Source organism: Equus quagga, chromosome 21, assembly GCF_021613505.1.
Source record: "Equus quagga isolate Etosha38 chromosome 21, UCLA_HA_Equagga_1.0, whole genome shotgun sequence".
NCBI lineage: Eukaryota > Metazoa > Chordata > Mammalia > Perissodactyla > Equidae > Equus > Equus quagga.
The window spans coordinates 27631559-27648324 of NC_060287.1; the positions used below are offsets into that span (position 1 = coordinate 27631559).

Sequence of the window (16766 nt, forward strand, 5' to 3'; positions counted from 1 at the left end):
GGATCAGCTGATTGGCCAGCGGCAGGCACCGCACGGGCATCTTACACCCGCCCGGCTCCTCCCGCAACTTTGAAGACACCCCTCGCTGAGTCGGGGGAGCAGGCACTGAAAAACAAAACTGTTTTTTTTTTTTTTTTTAACAGTTTCTATTTTCACATGGTCCGCTAATGCTTGGTGACCAAAGCTGACATTTCCGAGAGCATCCGAATTGGGATGAAAAAGCAAAAAGGGCTTTCAGAATGGAAATGTTCTGGAAATGATTCTAATACATTTGCTAAATGGAAAACAACATCACAGCTGCCAGGGCGCCAGGAACGCCTGACACCACAGCCTGCAGCTCATTAGCATTCATTTCCAACACAAGAGTTTTCAATTAGAAGCTGGGGGACAAGCAGCCATTGGTGAGGAGGCCCTTTGAGGTTGTCACCCCACCAGAGGAAGGGGGTGGCTCACAAAGAGAAAGGCCACTAGGCTGGCCCTGCAGTGTGAAAGTCCCAACCCCCACCCCACTACATGTGACATTCCAGGGCCACCACCGCTCAGCAACAAGCTGGCAATTACTTACTTGCTCAACCCACAAAGGCTGTGTGCAGCAAAAACTGCCATTTAAAAAAATCAGAAAACACATACAACTCCAACATACATTCTCTTTATCCTGCCCAATATTTCCTAAAATAATTCATTCAGGAAGAACAGCAAAAATATTAAACAAAAATATCAAGAGTCCTCACATGTTCAACCGGAACAAAAGATGATTAGTTGTTTCATTTCATTTATTCCTTTACTTATTTATTTTTCTATTCTACACCAGTCTGGTGCATTCAAATTAAGGCTAAATGACCCTTCTGTGTTCAGACAGCTCACAACTTAAAAAAATTAATGTTTGGTTTATTCTCAAGAAAAATTACACACTGATATAGGAGACGTAGCAAAAAAAATATTTAATGTTAATCAAGAAATATACGATATATGCTTGCTCTTACTTAAAAAAAAGATGCTGAAAGCTTCAGCATCAGTAAAATATTCAAGTGGCTAAAGGGTATATATCTAACTGGCTTATAGCACCGCGAATTAATTAATTCCTTCCTTTTTTGAAACTTAGTATTTAACACGAGACTTTAACAATCTGTCCAGAAGGTAGTTTTAACATAGCAGTTAACAACACAAGGCCTGGTTTTACCATCTCAGAGTGGTGTGACCTTCAGGAGTTGCTTAACCTCTGTTCCAGTATCATCATCTATATAATAAGGGGAATAACAGTATCTCTCTCTGAGAAATATTGTGAGGGTGAGATAAGCTAATATGGAACAGATATATACAAGACACTAAATAAGTATTAGCTCTTATTTACCATAATAATACACAGTAAGACCCTTTCTCCAAGAATATTTGCTCAATTTGGATATTTGAAAGCAAAAACCTTAAAGTGAGAAATTTAACTCATTAAAGGCTATTTTAGTTAAGTAACTTGGGTTGCATAACAGAATAGTTCAAATAAAGAAGATAAAATCTGAATCAAACCCAAACTAGGGAGTATTTCAGGGTACAGAGTCACATAGGGCTCACTACGTCCAACCTAGCAAAAAGGAATATGAATCTATGGTTTCAATGCAGTCCACCACATAATCTTTAAAAATACCCAAATCATCACCCAAACCCGTCAATAATTTGGAAGAAATTCTCTTTTATGAACGCGCACCGTGTATCTCTACAGGGAAATCCAGGAACAGCGTCCCCTGTTCCTACATTTGACCCTGTCAGTTCCAGATGAGTTTCAGGGTCTTGTTCTCCGGAGAAGGAGGCACCAAGTCAGAGACTCAGCCAGGGTCAGACAACCAGACCCTGGGGCCTCATCCTTCCTCTCCACTCTCTGCCAGACCTGATATTACGGAGGACTCTGCTCAGGACTCATGACTCACTGTATTTAAAACAGAAACAATCTCTCAAAATCCACAAGGGGATGAGAACACTGGGCTATTACAATGAGGTAAAAGTGATCCAGACTAAAAAATATGGAGAAATAAATGTTTTAGATACAGGAAAAAATAACGTATTCCCAAATCAAATAAGAAATTGAGAAGTAACATTTTTAGTTTCAATAATAGAATAACTTAATAAATACCCTTTAAAGTAACTTACCTCAGTGTGGAAATATTTGTTTCTCTTGAGGGCAACTGACCCTTCCTGACCCCCCACCCCAACAAAAATAGGTAAAAGGAAGGTAAGAGCCATAAAGATAAAAAGCAACTTTAAGCCAGTTTTTGTTAGTTTGTCTGGCTTTAACTGAGACGTGTGTATTTCCATTCAGTTGCTTTTTAATTAATAACCAACCACATAAAGCCTTTAAGTCTATAATTTATAAATTTATAAATATGTAATTTCATATAAATATTTCATATAAATATGAAATTTATAAATATGTAAATTACTTTAAAATGTTAAATTTTATACTGTGCTCAACTTAAAAAGACACTGAGAATGATGATTTTATGGGAATAAAAGAGAAACATATCTAGGTAAAACAGACACTGAAGATAGTCAAACATACATTCAAGAAAATTTTACAGAGATACAGTCACGCACTGTTTAATGACGATTTAGTCAACAATGGACCGCGTATACCATGGCAGTCCCATAAGATCAGTACCATAGAGCCTAGGTGTGTCGTAGGCTACGCCATCTAGGTCTGTGTAAGTACACTCTATGATGTTCCCACAACAATGGAATTGCCTGACACATTTCTCAGAACTATGTTAAGTGACACATGACTGAATACAAATACAGAAAGAGATTAAAAAGGACACACATAAAAATGTAGGTTTTTAAAATAATGGTTCACATTTGAATAGTATATTTCCATTATCAATGTGTCTCCCATAATTACATTATTTAGCACATCCAATCGTCCGGTCAGTGGACAAAGGCAAGAGTCACTCTGATGTTGCAGATGAGAAAACAAAGGTCTAATTCAAAGTTATGTGATTCGCTCAGGTTAAGTGACTGGTAAATGTCACAAAAAAAAAAAGACAGGTAGCGGGATCAACATAAATAGGTCAACAACATTATTAAAAAAGGTGAAGAAATACAGAAACATAATCACACTCAATGGCTTTCATGGGAGAGGGGTCCTTTGGATATAGGTAACACAGTTTTTAAATTATGCTTCGGAGGCTGTGATGAGAAGAGGTTATGGACCCACAGAACTCTGTGTGACATGGGATAAAAGCATGATGAATTATGCACCAAAGAGAGAGAATAAGAACTTTCTCACAGTGCTCAGTCAATCAAGGAATGCTCTATTTGGATCAATAAAAAAATTGTTTCTTTCCCTTCAATGTAAAAGATGCTCACCTTTAACAAGAGCTGAAGACAGACAATGCAAAAGGAGTTCATTATAGAACCGATGAATAGCAAGAAAGTGTAACTGACCCCATCACACGCATTTTGGATGCTGTTTCATCACACGCAAATGCAGATAGGGGAAGGAAAGAGCATGAAATGAGACTTCAATTCATTAAGAGTGATTTCGGTCCTCTACACGCACGTATGGGTTTGTTATTAAGGCTGTAACTTGGATTTCATATCCTATTTAGCAAAATCTCAGAAGTAAAAACACTGTGGTCCCGTGGAGAGGCCTTCTAACCACACACAGCTGCAAAGGTGACGCGTCAGCTGTGATTCTTGGGTGCTTCAAGACGGGAGACGTGAAAATGAGAATCTCACCTTGCTGCTGTGATCAGTCTCATCTGAGGATTCCAGGTCCGGCCCTTCGGTCTCCTCCGGAGCAACCTCAGCACTGCCGCCCTGCTCACTGCAGGGGCCGTGCCCTGCAAGACGAAAGCAGGAGAAATGTGGGTCAACGGGAACCGCTAAAAGCCAGGCCCATGCAAGGGGCACATGGGGTCAAGCTCGTGACACGTACAGATAGTGTTCACCCTCCAAGGGTGAGCTCCATGATCTTGGCTCAATAAATGCTAGTTTTTGCTGTTTTTATTATCACTACTACTATTATTTTATATTAATATAATTTATATTAATATAGTGTATTTTTCTTATTTATATTTTATAATATATAATAATTGTTATGGTGTCCCCCCCAAAGTTCATGGGTTGAAGCCCTAACCCCCAATGAGATGGTATCTGGAGGTGGACCCAGGGATACAAACATCCAGTCCATAATACCTGTGACATCTGTTTTTGCCAAGTCCTGCAAACTATAAACATCATATAACACCACTGTCCCGTAATCCCCACTATATTCTATCAAAAGCGAAGGGAGGGAACATTACAATCACTTTCCTCTGGAGGGCTTCTCAAATTTAAGGAGCGTCTGAACCCCCTGGCAGATCATGTTATGAAGATTCAGATTCATCAGATTTGGGGTTGGCCCTAAAATTTTACATTTCTTACAAGCTCCAAGATGATACCCATTCGTACTATACATCCATGGACCACACCTGGAGTAGCAAGGCTCTGGTCATTTAAAAACCTCTAGCTAGTCTGATGAGACAGTGGAAATCAAACCAGTCTGGCACTGGATCAGGGACGACAGCACTATCACATAACCGGATGAGGGAGAAAGAAAGAAAGAGAGGAAATGAGAGTGGAAGGAGCCACTTTTGGACTCTGGATGGAAACCTCACTCTACAAAGAGGCCGCCTTACTCCATGGACACCATTGTAGTTATAAGCTGCTTGGCCTCTCTTTCTGTTCAAATTCTAAGTTGGGTGAGAAACTCAGGGAGGAAGCCGACCTCTGAGCAAACTTTGCTCCAAGGCTGCGTCCTGCGGTCCGGTCCCTTCCCCGCCTCTGGAATGAAGCACCAATGATGTGAACACACCTGTATGGCTTGGAGGTTTCCAGCTGTTGCCCACCTCTTGCTCTGGATCTAATTTTCTTGCATTTCTTTACCTACTTGCTTCCTCTATGATAGGATGGTAGCGGTCAAAGAAAGAAGTTCCGTTAACTTGGTGGACATCCACCATGGCATACCGTCACCTCCATGGGAAAAAAAATGACTGAATACTTTGTATGGGGGCAAAGACCTAGATGCTGGGACCAGAAAGAAGGGGAAGAGTTGATTGCCAATGTGGAAGAGCTGAAAAGCTCATTTAGGGACACTGCTAATGGTGCTAGTCTCTGAGACGGCAGGAACCACGGCTCAATTCAGCCCTAACCAGGATGGCCAGCTGCACGGCACACAGGGGCACCTCTCACATGGCAGTCTGCAGAATGGCACCCCCAGATGAAGGTTGGGACCCTGTATATCCCCACTGGATAACACAATGCCTGGGGTCTAGCTGATGCTCACGAAATACTGCAAAATGAATGAAAACACTTTCACTGTTAATGATACTGTGGGCTAGGTCTTCTGAAAAGCAAGCAAAAAACCCTACTTCTACAAAACACTTAGAAAGGCTAAATCAAATATATAACAAAATCCTTTTGAAACATAAAGCTGAGCTCCAAGAAATCCCCAGAAACCAAAATGAAGAAATTAAAGGAAGCTGGAGTAGTGGGCCAGTCCCAGTGGCATGGAGTGCTGAGGAAATCCACCAGTCCCCACACCCTAGAATGGTGTTTCCCAAAGGGAGAGAAGAAAGCATTGGTGTTAGGAGGAGCACAATTCTTTGAAAGCAAAATTGTGTACTTGGCAGGTAGACAGCCTCCCCGGCTCCTGGGCACTGAAGACCTTTAGTGCTCTCCAGTCACTGTGACAATCAGAAATGCACCACTCGTTTCCCAGCAGCAGGACCACCCCGGCTGGGGAACCACAGCCCTGAGCCTTCGGTTTTCACTGTGAAGCCAGGAGACAGAAAACTGGCATCGGGTCAGTGCAGGCTGCAGAGTGAGAACTGAATGTCCCATATTCAGATGGTTCCCGTGAACGGCTACAACCTTAGTCTATAAAGATGTAAAAGAAAACGGTAGTCGCTAGCAAAAGAAAAAAAAGAAAGAAAAGGAAGCCTATCGAATTCTGCCCATACTCTGGGCTAGGAGAGTGGGGAGGGAGCAAGGAGGTTTCTTCCCTCAGATGATAACCACGGGCTGGCCTCACTGTGGATGGTGAATGGGATTCAAACTTTCACTGTGTACTGCATCCAGGAAACCCTAATGTCTCAGTCAGCTCAAGCTACTACAACAAAAGACCACAGAGTAGGGGCTTAAATAGCAGACATTTATTTCTCTCAGCTCTGGAGACCGGAAGTCCAAGACCAGGGTGCTGGCTGACTCAGTTCTTGGTGACCGCCCTATTCCAGAAGGCTGCCATCTCCCTATATGCTCACATGACCTCCTCTGTGTGTGTGCCAGGAGAGCTCTGGTCTCTTCCTCTCATTAATCTCATTATGGGGGCCACTGTCATCTAAACCTAATGAACTCCCAAAGGCCCCACCTCCTAAGAACAATCTCATCGGGGGTTAGGGCGTCAATGTATGAATTTTGTCCGGACACAAACATTCAGTCCACGACACTCTGGATGAAGAATTAACTTAAAGTCGTTCTGGAATTGTATTCCAAGGGCATCAGGCCGAAGCAAAAATGAATCTACTCTGAAGGGATTCGGCCTTAACGATGGTATCATGTAATAAATGCCCAGAGATAAAACTTGGTCAAATAAGAACCGAGAATCGACTATTACAAGCACAGAAAGAAGCAGAATCAGGTTCCCAAGGAGTAATACTGCAATTACCAGATGGAGAATATCAAATGAGTATGCTTTAAATACTAAAGAAAGAAACAAAAAACAAGAGATACTTTCAAAAAAGACTAGGTAAATTAATAGAAATTTTAGAAATGAGAACTGTAACCACTGAGATTAAACAGCCAACAGATAAGAATAAAAGTTGAAGAAAGAATAGAAAACCAGAAGCTCTACCTGAAGATATTACTTCACAATAGCAAGGCAATCTTCAAATGCTGAAGTTATCAATATAGAATTGTATTTCCGTCTAAAATATTATTCAAGAAGAATGTTATAAAAATATCTGAGAAACAAAGAGCGAGAAAGTTTACCATAAACAGAACCTCACTAAAAAATTCTCTAAAGGATGTACTTTGGGTGGGGAAATACACACACACACACACACACACACACACACAATCTGGCATAAGGAGCCAATAAACACACAGGTTAAGTCTTCGTGTATAACACAATACCCCACATAGCCCCCAGAAATGGCATTTGAGAGTTACAAAAATACAAGATGCAGGGCCGGCCCCATGGCCAAGTGGTTAAGTTCACACACTCTGCTTCAGCAGCCCGGGGGCTCGCCAGTTTGGGACCTGAGCATGGACCTACACACCGGTCACCAAGCCATCCTGTGGCAGCATCCCACAGAGTAACTAGAATGATTTACAACTAGGCTATACAACTATGTACTGGGGTTTGGGGGGGGGGGGGGGGGGAAAAAAAAGGGAAAAATGGGAACAAAAATTTAGCAGGGGAAAATTTCCCCCACAAAAAAAAAAAAAAAAAATACAAGATGCAACTAAAAGAATGGTAGGAGTGATTACATTTAAATCATTTCACAGTCCTTCTGTGCTTCAAGAGGGAAATAAAAAGACTAACTTTGGCCTCCATGATGTTAAGAATCATGTTAAAATTTTAGGAGCAACCACTAAAAGAATAGAATTAGATTCTGTAAGTTGAAAGGGGAAAGTGGAATTGAATTGAGAAATTCAAACCAAAAGAGGGGAAGAAAGAGAAGGAAAAACAAGCAAGAAAAAGACAGCAAAATAGATGATAGAAACGACTGAAAACACATGGATCTTCTAAACAAATGTAGGCTAAACTTAATACTTAAACTCCATATTTAGTTACGAAAAACCATGTCAAATGAGGCCCCTCCTACAAGCTAGAGGCAAGAAATACACCTAAACATAAAGACATAGAAGATTAAAAATAAAATGATGAAAATATATATGAGACAAATGTAAAGAAAGCTCTACAAATGTCACAAAATAGATTTAGCCAGGATAGACACTGTCAGGATAGATACAAAATAGTCAGGATATAGAAGATGTGAACATCAATCATTATTGAGCTTGATCCATGAATGTATTTCAAACCTTTTTCCCAAGGATTTGTGAATGCATGTTTTTCCCAAGGATTAGCAACTTATACAAACAGGCCACGTATGAAGCCACAATATTAAGTCTCAACAAATACCAAAGGATGTGTATTCAGACAGACCACACCAGCAGCATTTTTTTGGGAACTGAATTTGTTATGAGAGAGCCAAAGGTCAACAAAACTGAAGACAGTTTTAGAGAAGAAAAACAAGATCGGGTACTTTCCCTACCAGATATCAAAACGTATTATAAAGCTGCAGTAATGTCAAGCAGTGCAGAATTAGCGAGGAGACGAGCTAACAGAAGAGAGAGCCCAGTAACAGAAGAGACAGCCCAGAAACAGCCCCACCCACATGTGGAATCGTGATGGACAGCAGATGTGTCATTGTGGACCCGGGGGAAAGGCATGGAATATTTGATAAATGTTTCTAGGACAGTAGTTTATCCACATGGACAAATATAAAGTTGGACCCTAATTGATACCATTCACAAAAATGAGTAGCAGGGAGGTATAAACCAGAACGTGAGTAGCCCAAATTATAAATCCTTTAGAAGAAAATACAGAAGACAATGTTTGTTACCTCGGGGAAAGAAGGCTTTCTTGGACAAGATATAAAAGCACAAACCATGTGAGATAGGAAATAAGATTCCATTAACCTTAAAACTTTTCTTGGTCCAAAGGCACTATAAATGCAATAAGGTATATTATAGATCGAGAAAACGTGTGTATATGTGTATCTTCAACACATATAACTGGCAAACATATTAATATGTAGAATATAAAAAACTATAAGTGATAACTGTAGGTATATCTGATTCTGAAGTGTATACTCTTCTACACTCCATCATGCCATGCCTCTGCCCTTAGCTGAAGACAGAAATTAATAAAATAAGATATAAAGAGAAAGGGCAAAGCAGCTTGTGGCAGACAGTTTACAAAGATGACAGTGATGATTCCCCCCATCCCTCTAAGCACGGATCTTTCTTTCTGCTTCCCCACCTGATGAATTTGAGCTGGCCTTGTGATTCGCTTTGGCCCACAGAATGTGATGGAAGTGGGGCTATATGAATTCTGAGGTAAGGCCTCAAATGGCCTTGCGGTTTCTGGTCTGGCCCCCCAGGAACCATGTGCCCACCATACAAAGAAACCCCAAGCTAGCCTCTGGGACCCAGCCAACCAGTCACCAAACACATGACTGAGGCCAGCCTAAGCCAGCCCAGTCAAGCCCAGATGACAGCCACATGAGTGACTCCAGGCCAGGACAGCAGAATAACCACCCAGCGGTGCCAAGCCCAAATTGTTGAGCATAGAAAAGTGAGCAAATTAAACGGTTGCTGTTGAGTTGGTTTTTACACAGCAATCAATAATCACTAAATGGTTGGGGGAATTTGGTAATCAAAGGAAGTCAGAGAGGCAGGAATTGACAGTGGTGCACTTCAAGAAAGCTGAAGAGAGACAGCAGCCCAGCAGGAACAGGGAATTCAAAATGAAGTCAGGTTCTGGCTCCCATATGGCAAGGCCTTCTCTGAACACCTCCCAGCTGAAAAGGCTTATCTATAACAACACTAGTGAGTTTTTTGGGAAAGCCCATACAAACAGTTTTGCAACTTCCTACTCTAGCTTCTCCTTCACCGTATATAAGAGACTTTCCTCTAACAACAGACAGTGAAAGAATTATCTTCATTGTCCTGGAGGTAGCTGCCCATATTGACCAACTAGTTCACATGCAAACAGATGGCTCAAGAAAGCCAAGTCAAGGCTGAGAGGTAGCTGAAGGGGTCAGAGAAGGGATCTCACTTCCTCTCTCCCCAGCATTTAGCCCACCGCCTGGCCCAGGGGAGGTGCCCAGGAACTATTTGGCAGCACAGAGAGGGAGCAGGGCCAAATCTAAAGAGACAAAGGATGAACAGAGGTGTACATGGAATATTACTCAGCCCCAAAAAAGGAAATCCTGCCATATGCAACAACATGGATGGACCTTGAGGGCATTATGCTAAGTGAGATGAGCCAGACACAGAAAGACAAATACAGTATGATCTCACTTATATGTGGAATCTAAAACAAACCAACACCCTGAACTCATACATACAGAAAACAGATTGGTGGTTGCCAGAGGTGGGGAGTTGAAAAGGCTGAAGGGGTCCAAAGGTACAAACTTCCAGTTATAAAATAAGTCAGTCTTAGGTATGTAATGTTCAGCATGGTGACTGTAGTTAATAATACTGTATTATATATTTAAAAGTTGCTAAGAAAATAAATCTTAAAAGTTCTCACCACAAGAAAAAAAATGTTGTAATTAGGTGTGATGATGGATGTTAACTTGATCTACTGTGTTGATCATTTCATGATATATACAAATATCAAATCATTATGTTGTACAGCTGAAATGAACATACTGTTATATGTCAATTATACCTCAACTTTGAAAAAAGGATGAATCGGGGGCTGGGCAGCCCCAGAGAATGAGGAAGCACAGAGCAGGGCTGAGGCCCCAGCCAGACAGGACCTCAAGGCCATCTCGAAAGCAGCTATAAATAACTTTCGTTGTTGTGAACAGGCGTGACCATTTCTTTGCTTCTTAAAATTATTTTCACATCATAATGACGCTTTTGTGACTGAGAAAACCTTTGCAGGCAGCAAGCCCCACTCACTGTTAGCAAGATACACAATGAAGAGATTAGGAGCAACACAAACACACAAATGTAAGCTCACATTTGGATTTATCTTTGATTTACTTAGATTGGATACATTCACTCCGGCTCCATTCAAGCCCATTTGGGATTCAAATTTAAAGGAGGAAGAAAAAAATGCTTGCCTTATGAGCTATATTCACAATGTATGTTAAACAAGCAGATTCGCCAATTCAAACATTTCCAAAGGAACCAATTATAACACTGACTTTTTGTTTAAGGCCCTCATTAATACCTGAGTTTCAATTCTGCAAGAAAAAAATGATTGAGGGGAAGGGAGTAATAAAATGTTAGATATTTAGACAGAATTCAATTCTGATTTTATTTTGCTTTTCAGACATCTTATTGTCACAGGAGTACAAGAATGCCATAGAAACACTCATAATATATAAGATCAAAATAAAGACTCCCCCTTCCTCCACTTAGAAAGCTAAAAACCAAAACAATTTAGCACACAAAAGAAAGACTGGAGAGAGCTTAAAATACACTACAAAAAAAAAAGGAAGAACACTACAACTTTAACTTCGTAGACAAAAACTTCCTTGTAGCCAAATTTCATGAAATCTCAGTGTCTGTTTCCTATAGAGAGAAATTTTTTTCTTTAAAGATTTTATTTTTTCCTTTTTCTCCCCAAAGCCCCTTGGTATATAGTTGTATATTTTTTAGTTGTGGGTCCTTCTAGTTGTGGCATGTGGGACACCGCCTCAGCATGGCCTGATGAGCAGTGGCATGTCTGCGCCCAGGATCCTAACCGGCGAAGCCCTGGGCCACCGAAGTAGAGCGCGCGAACTTAACCACTCGGCCACAGGGCCGGCCCCCGGAGAAATCTTTAAATGCATAAAAACTGTAGACATAGGCTTTACTGATCCTGTCATGGTAAAGTCAAATAATATGAGGTACATTAATGTTCTTTAAAAATATAAAAAGGGAGGCTCAATCTCTGAAACATTTGTTTTCATACACGGGAATTGACAGGTGTCATTAATCAAATCCAGCTGGAAACCAAGACAAGGCCTTGGGCTCCCCCCAGCAGGGCACGGGGAAGCAGGCCATGTGCTGTGTGACAGTAACGTTGCATACAGTTTACAAAACGCACATGGCTCCGAATTTTATCGACAAACAAACAGAAGACCATGTGTTGCTGGTATCCATGAGCCTTCGAGAATGTGAAGGACCGGGCCAGATTTGTTTGTAGGAAGAGAAATCTGTGCCGTTCCTCTCCCTCTGCTCCCCCTCCCTGCCGGCCTGATTGTCCTCTGTTTTCAGAATCGAGATATCTCCAGACAATCTGCACGGAACATCTGCCCAAAATAGCCCCTTGCACCTCACGGGCACCGCAGGGAAGCACGCCCTGCCCCGCAAATCAAACGGCTGTCCGTGCTGGGCGCTCAGCGACTCCGCTCTGACCAGGTGCCTTCGGTTCATGGCTATCACAGAAGCCTTTCCTGTTACAACAAACACGGCTTAATCTACTTCCTGCAGGAGCGACGTCTGCACTGGCTTCAAGCTGCAGTCTTCCACGTAGCATCAGACAGATGTGCCTGAGGTATTTCAAGGGGGCTGACTCTCCAAACACAATGTTGGCCCTAAGGGACTTGAACATGTACGGGCCGGTGTTCGCCGCGGATGCTCAGCTCTCCCCAGCCCAACTCCTGGCAGAGCCATTTTTCAAACAAGAAGCAACTCAGTTCGCTGAGCTCTGGCACCTTCTTTGAGGGAAGATAAAGCAGAGCTGCATCCACCACAAAAGTCAAATGAATGTGAGCTTTGATAGCAGAACTTAAATGAAAGACCAACAGACATTTTGAAGCCTCGGAAAGACACCACTGACGCCCCTCGAAGGACGATTCTTGAAACTTGCATAAAATGGGGGGTTTTACGTAGTTACTGATTGAAGTATCTTGTTTTAAGGGTTGATTTTAGCGAACAGAACAATTTTACTCAGATTTGGGGGAAAAAACCCAACATTCAGAATAAGCACTTACTTGTTCCTCACTTTTCCCTTGTCTCAAAATATGCCAGAAAAGGGCATTTATGTGGGAATTCTCTCAATAAATGTTTCATAAAACTTTTTTAAAAAGTTATTTCAGATCTAGATTTGCTTTCCTATATTGACGTTCATTCTAACGTTTCTCTAACTGGGTGATGTCGGCACACCTTCTAATAAGCCAGGCCAGTGGTTCTCTGGGGACATCTGACAATGTCTCAAGATAGTTTTGATTGGCACAACTTGGGGAGGAAGCTACTACTAGCTTATAATGGTTTGTAGGAATACTGCTAACATGAGCGCAGAGGACAGCCCCTCACAACAAAGAATTACCCGGCCCAAAATGTTAGTAGCGCCAGATGAGATCAGTATTCAAAATAAATCACACAGGACATTAGAGAGGCTTTTTGGAAACCTCACACAGACACAGTTTTGCAACTTCCTACTCCAGCTTCCCCTTCACTTCAAGGTCCTTTCTACAATAAAAGCCACTGCAGGGACTATCTTTTTGTCTGGACATCCTTCCCCCATTTTCTCACCCTTATGCACCTAAACACATGTTGAAAAAAAAGATGAAAGGAGCTCCAGTAAGATTTCAGCAAGGACTCGTGGATGGCAAATGACCAGGAATGGGAAACTGAGTCTTAGAGAGAACACATAGGCTGGAATCTCGTTATCCAGTCCCTGGCTTTCCAAGCCAACATGGCAACCCATTGGCAGTGCCTCCCTCTTGTACGGAGGAATAGGAAGACAGAGAACATGTTCCAGATCACCTGACAGATTTGCCTTATAAAAATCTCAGTGAAGCAGACCACAGAATGTTATCAACAAACCCCTCTATAGGTGGTTGGCACGTGACCAAGACATTCCAATCACCCTATCATTCCACCAAGACGAAAAAACAGGATCAATGACCAAGGACAGCTGGAGACCTAAGGCAGTGGATCCCAATCCTAATTGCACGTTAGAATCACCCTAGAAGTTAAGCGCCCACCACAACAAATGCACAGCCAGCCCGCATAGACCCAGAGAATCACGACCTCTGGGAGGGGGCCAGAGGTCTCAGCCCTCTAGGCTGCAGAACTCACTTCTTTCCACCTGAGAAAGGAAAATACTTTAAACTTAGTATTCAGACAATCCCCCTGTTGTGGACTGAGGTGCAGTAGAGGGCAGTGAGGAGATCAAAAATGAGCAGCCTCTGCTTACAAGCCAGAAAACCTTCACGACCCCATAAGAGATCACGCCACGGAGACGTACCATTTATTGCACATTTCCCACGTCCTACTCTAGACACTTTACTTTTATAACTCAATTAATCCTCATACTTTTATAACTCAATTAATCCTCACAACCACCCAATGAGATAGTAGTGTGGTAGCATCCCCATGTTATGCATGAGGACACTGAGGTGCAGAGAGATCGAGCAGGACTTGTTCAAAGTCATGAAGCTAATAAACATAGAAATGGGACTTGGTCCCAAGAAACCTGGTTCCAGAGCCTACTCTTAGCCACTAAGCTGTGATGTTTCTACATAGAGGAAAAAACCTCTAATGAGAAAGAGGTTCAGAAATAATCCAGCCCTGAAAGCTAATCACATTATTTCAATCAGGGTTCTCGAGGCAGGTGCAGGACAAGCCTGCATCCCAGGGCTTGTGAGATGGGGCAAGTCACAGCACCAGCTTCCCATAGACGGGCACCAGCCAGGGCTCACATGGACCCCACGGCCCCTGAGACAGAGCAAGACCTTCCATCAAGGTTGCCTAATATCCACTATGACCACCCCAAGATGGTCCCCAGAGTAAACCTCAAACCTGCCACTCAGGATGCTTCTTATTTTTAGTTACTTCTAAATTTAGACGAAGGCTATAGTCCAACCTGCCCATTGTACCAATTTTCTCAGTTGTTTTCTTTTCTATTTTAACAGCAGCTGTCTGTGAATACTGCTTTATCTCTGCCGCATCATGGAGCAATCTTTCAGGTCATTCTATCCTGTTTACTTGGCTGTCCTTTTATCTTCCACTGTTAAATGGGGAGTAGGAAGTGGTCGCAATCAGAAGGCAGACAGGCTGAGACTCAGGCAGGGGGCCTGAGTGCCCGCTCCCCTCCAGCCAGTCCAATTGGGCTGCCACTACCCAGAGCACTTGAGAATTCTTCTGGAATTTATTCATGTCGAAGCCAATTAGAAAACTTACAAGAAAAACCCACACTCTGACTTTACTTTCATACTTTATTCTTGAACCAGTTTGATGACCTAACTTGGCCGAGCAGACTTTGTTCTGAAGGATTTTGATCAGTGCAAAATACTAAAAGATGAAGCAATGAAATAACAAAGAACTACACTAAAATGAAAGTGTGAGAACAGAATCATGTCACAGTCATCATTATAACTTTCTAACATCTAGCTCTATGCCTAAAACACAGTAAATATTTAACAAACATCAGTTCTAAGTTATGATCATTTAATTGGGGAAAAGAACAAAGGAATAAATAAATCTAAGGATGATTCCAAAATGGAAGGTGTGTTTTTTTTTTTTTTTTTTTTTGGTGAGGAAGATTGGCTATGAGCTAACATCTGTTGCCAATCTTCCTCTTTTTTTCCTCCCCAAAGTCCCAGTACTTTGTATATAGTTGTATATCCTAGCTGTAAGTCCTTCTAGTTGTTCTATGTGGGGTACCACCAGAGCATGGCTTGATGGTGTGTAGGCCTGTGCCCAGGATCCCAACCAGTGAACCCCGGGCCGCTGAAGCAGAGCGTGCAAACCTAACCACTACATCACTGGGCCAGCCCCCAAAATGGAAGTTTTAATGTGCTTTAAACAACAGCTGGTTCAGTGGATTTAGCACTCGGCTTCGAAGATGATCGGTCTGAACTAGACAACTCGTGGTAGGATGTAAAGGTCAGTTGTTAAGTTTAAAAGCCCATCATATAAAAGAGGAGACAGCAACTGCATATACAGAATATACTCAAATTTTTCTAAAACAGATATCTGTATAAGAATACATTTTTTAATTAAAAAACTTTTAATAAAACTTTGCAAAGGTGTACACACACACGATTTTTTTTTTTTTTAAAGAAGAAAGAAATACACCAAAACACTGACTACTTTAGAGGAACAAATTGTGAGCAAGTTCAGTCATACCTTACATCAGGGGTCAGCAAACTTTATCTGAAAAGGGCCAGAGAGCAATATTTTCAGCTCTGCGGACCATGAGTCGCTGTCACAACTACTCAATTCTGTCATTGCAATGGGAAAGCAGCCAAGACAAGACATAAATGAATGCGCCTGACTGTATCCTGATGAAAATTTATTTACAAAAACAGGCTGCAGGCTGGACTTAGCTGGTCGGTCATTGTTTGCCAAGCACTCCTTTAAATCCATAGCCCACAGGAAGGGCTCAGACAGAAAAAAATCCAAAGAAAGCTGTGTACTGTTGTTCATAGTATGTTCATCCAGACCTTATAAAAATCATTTAAGTAACCTAATCTAACACAATACATCCCATTCAAAGTCATATTACAGAAACGACTCCGTGAATTGTTTTCTGGGCTTAAGCGCGCCATCTTGTGGTCACATAAATGAACAGCCTTCATGGTCTCCATTCCCTATCATTAAGGTTACTCAGCTCACTGGAGTTAATTTTCTAAAAATTTGATTGGGCTCTGGGCACCGCAATGACATAACGAGTTAAGGAAGTCAACAGTAATAAGTGTGATCGATTTTCTGAAGACTCAACTTGTCAAATTCTTCCAGAGAGCCACTGAAGAAAAGAATTCTGCTTGTGATCCATTCTTAGCAAGCCAAGCTTCAGAAGGGAATTTAAAAATTAACAACAGCAGGTGAAGGATGCTCAAAGCACTGACACTCAGATTTTGAAATGGAAGACTATTTTTAATCCAAGTTTTAAAAAGAAAACAAATCCAGGGGTTGGCCCCGTGGCAGAGTGGTTAAGTTTGCATGCTCCACTCTGGTGGCCCAAGGTTTCGCCAGTTTGGATCCTGGGTGTGGACTTGGCA

General features: G+C 41.8%; 1 protein-coding gene across 5 annotated transcripts in view; it reads right to left on the bottom strand.

Moving 5' to 3' along the window:
- Window positions 1-16766, bottom strand: part of LOC124231562 (rho guanine nucleotide exchange factor TIAM1) — a 352980-nt gene that overhangs the window by 39406 nt on the left and 296808 nt on the right. For all 5 annotated transcript variants that reach the window (XM_046648352.1, XM_046648354.1, XM_046648350.1 and 2 more), the window contains one exon: window positions 3724-3827. In XM_046648352.1, the coding sequence (XP_046504308.1) occupies window positions 3724-3827 (104 nt within the window). The remainder of the gene's footprint in view (window positions 1-3723; window positions 3828-16766) is intronic.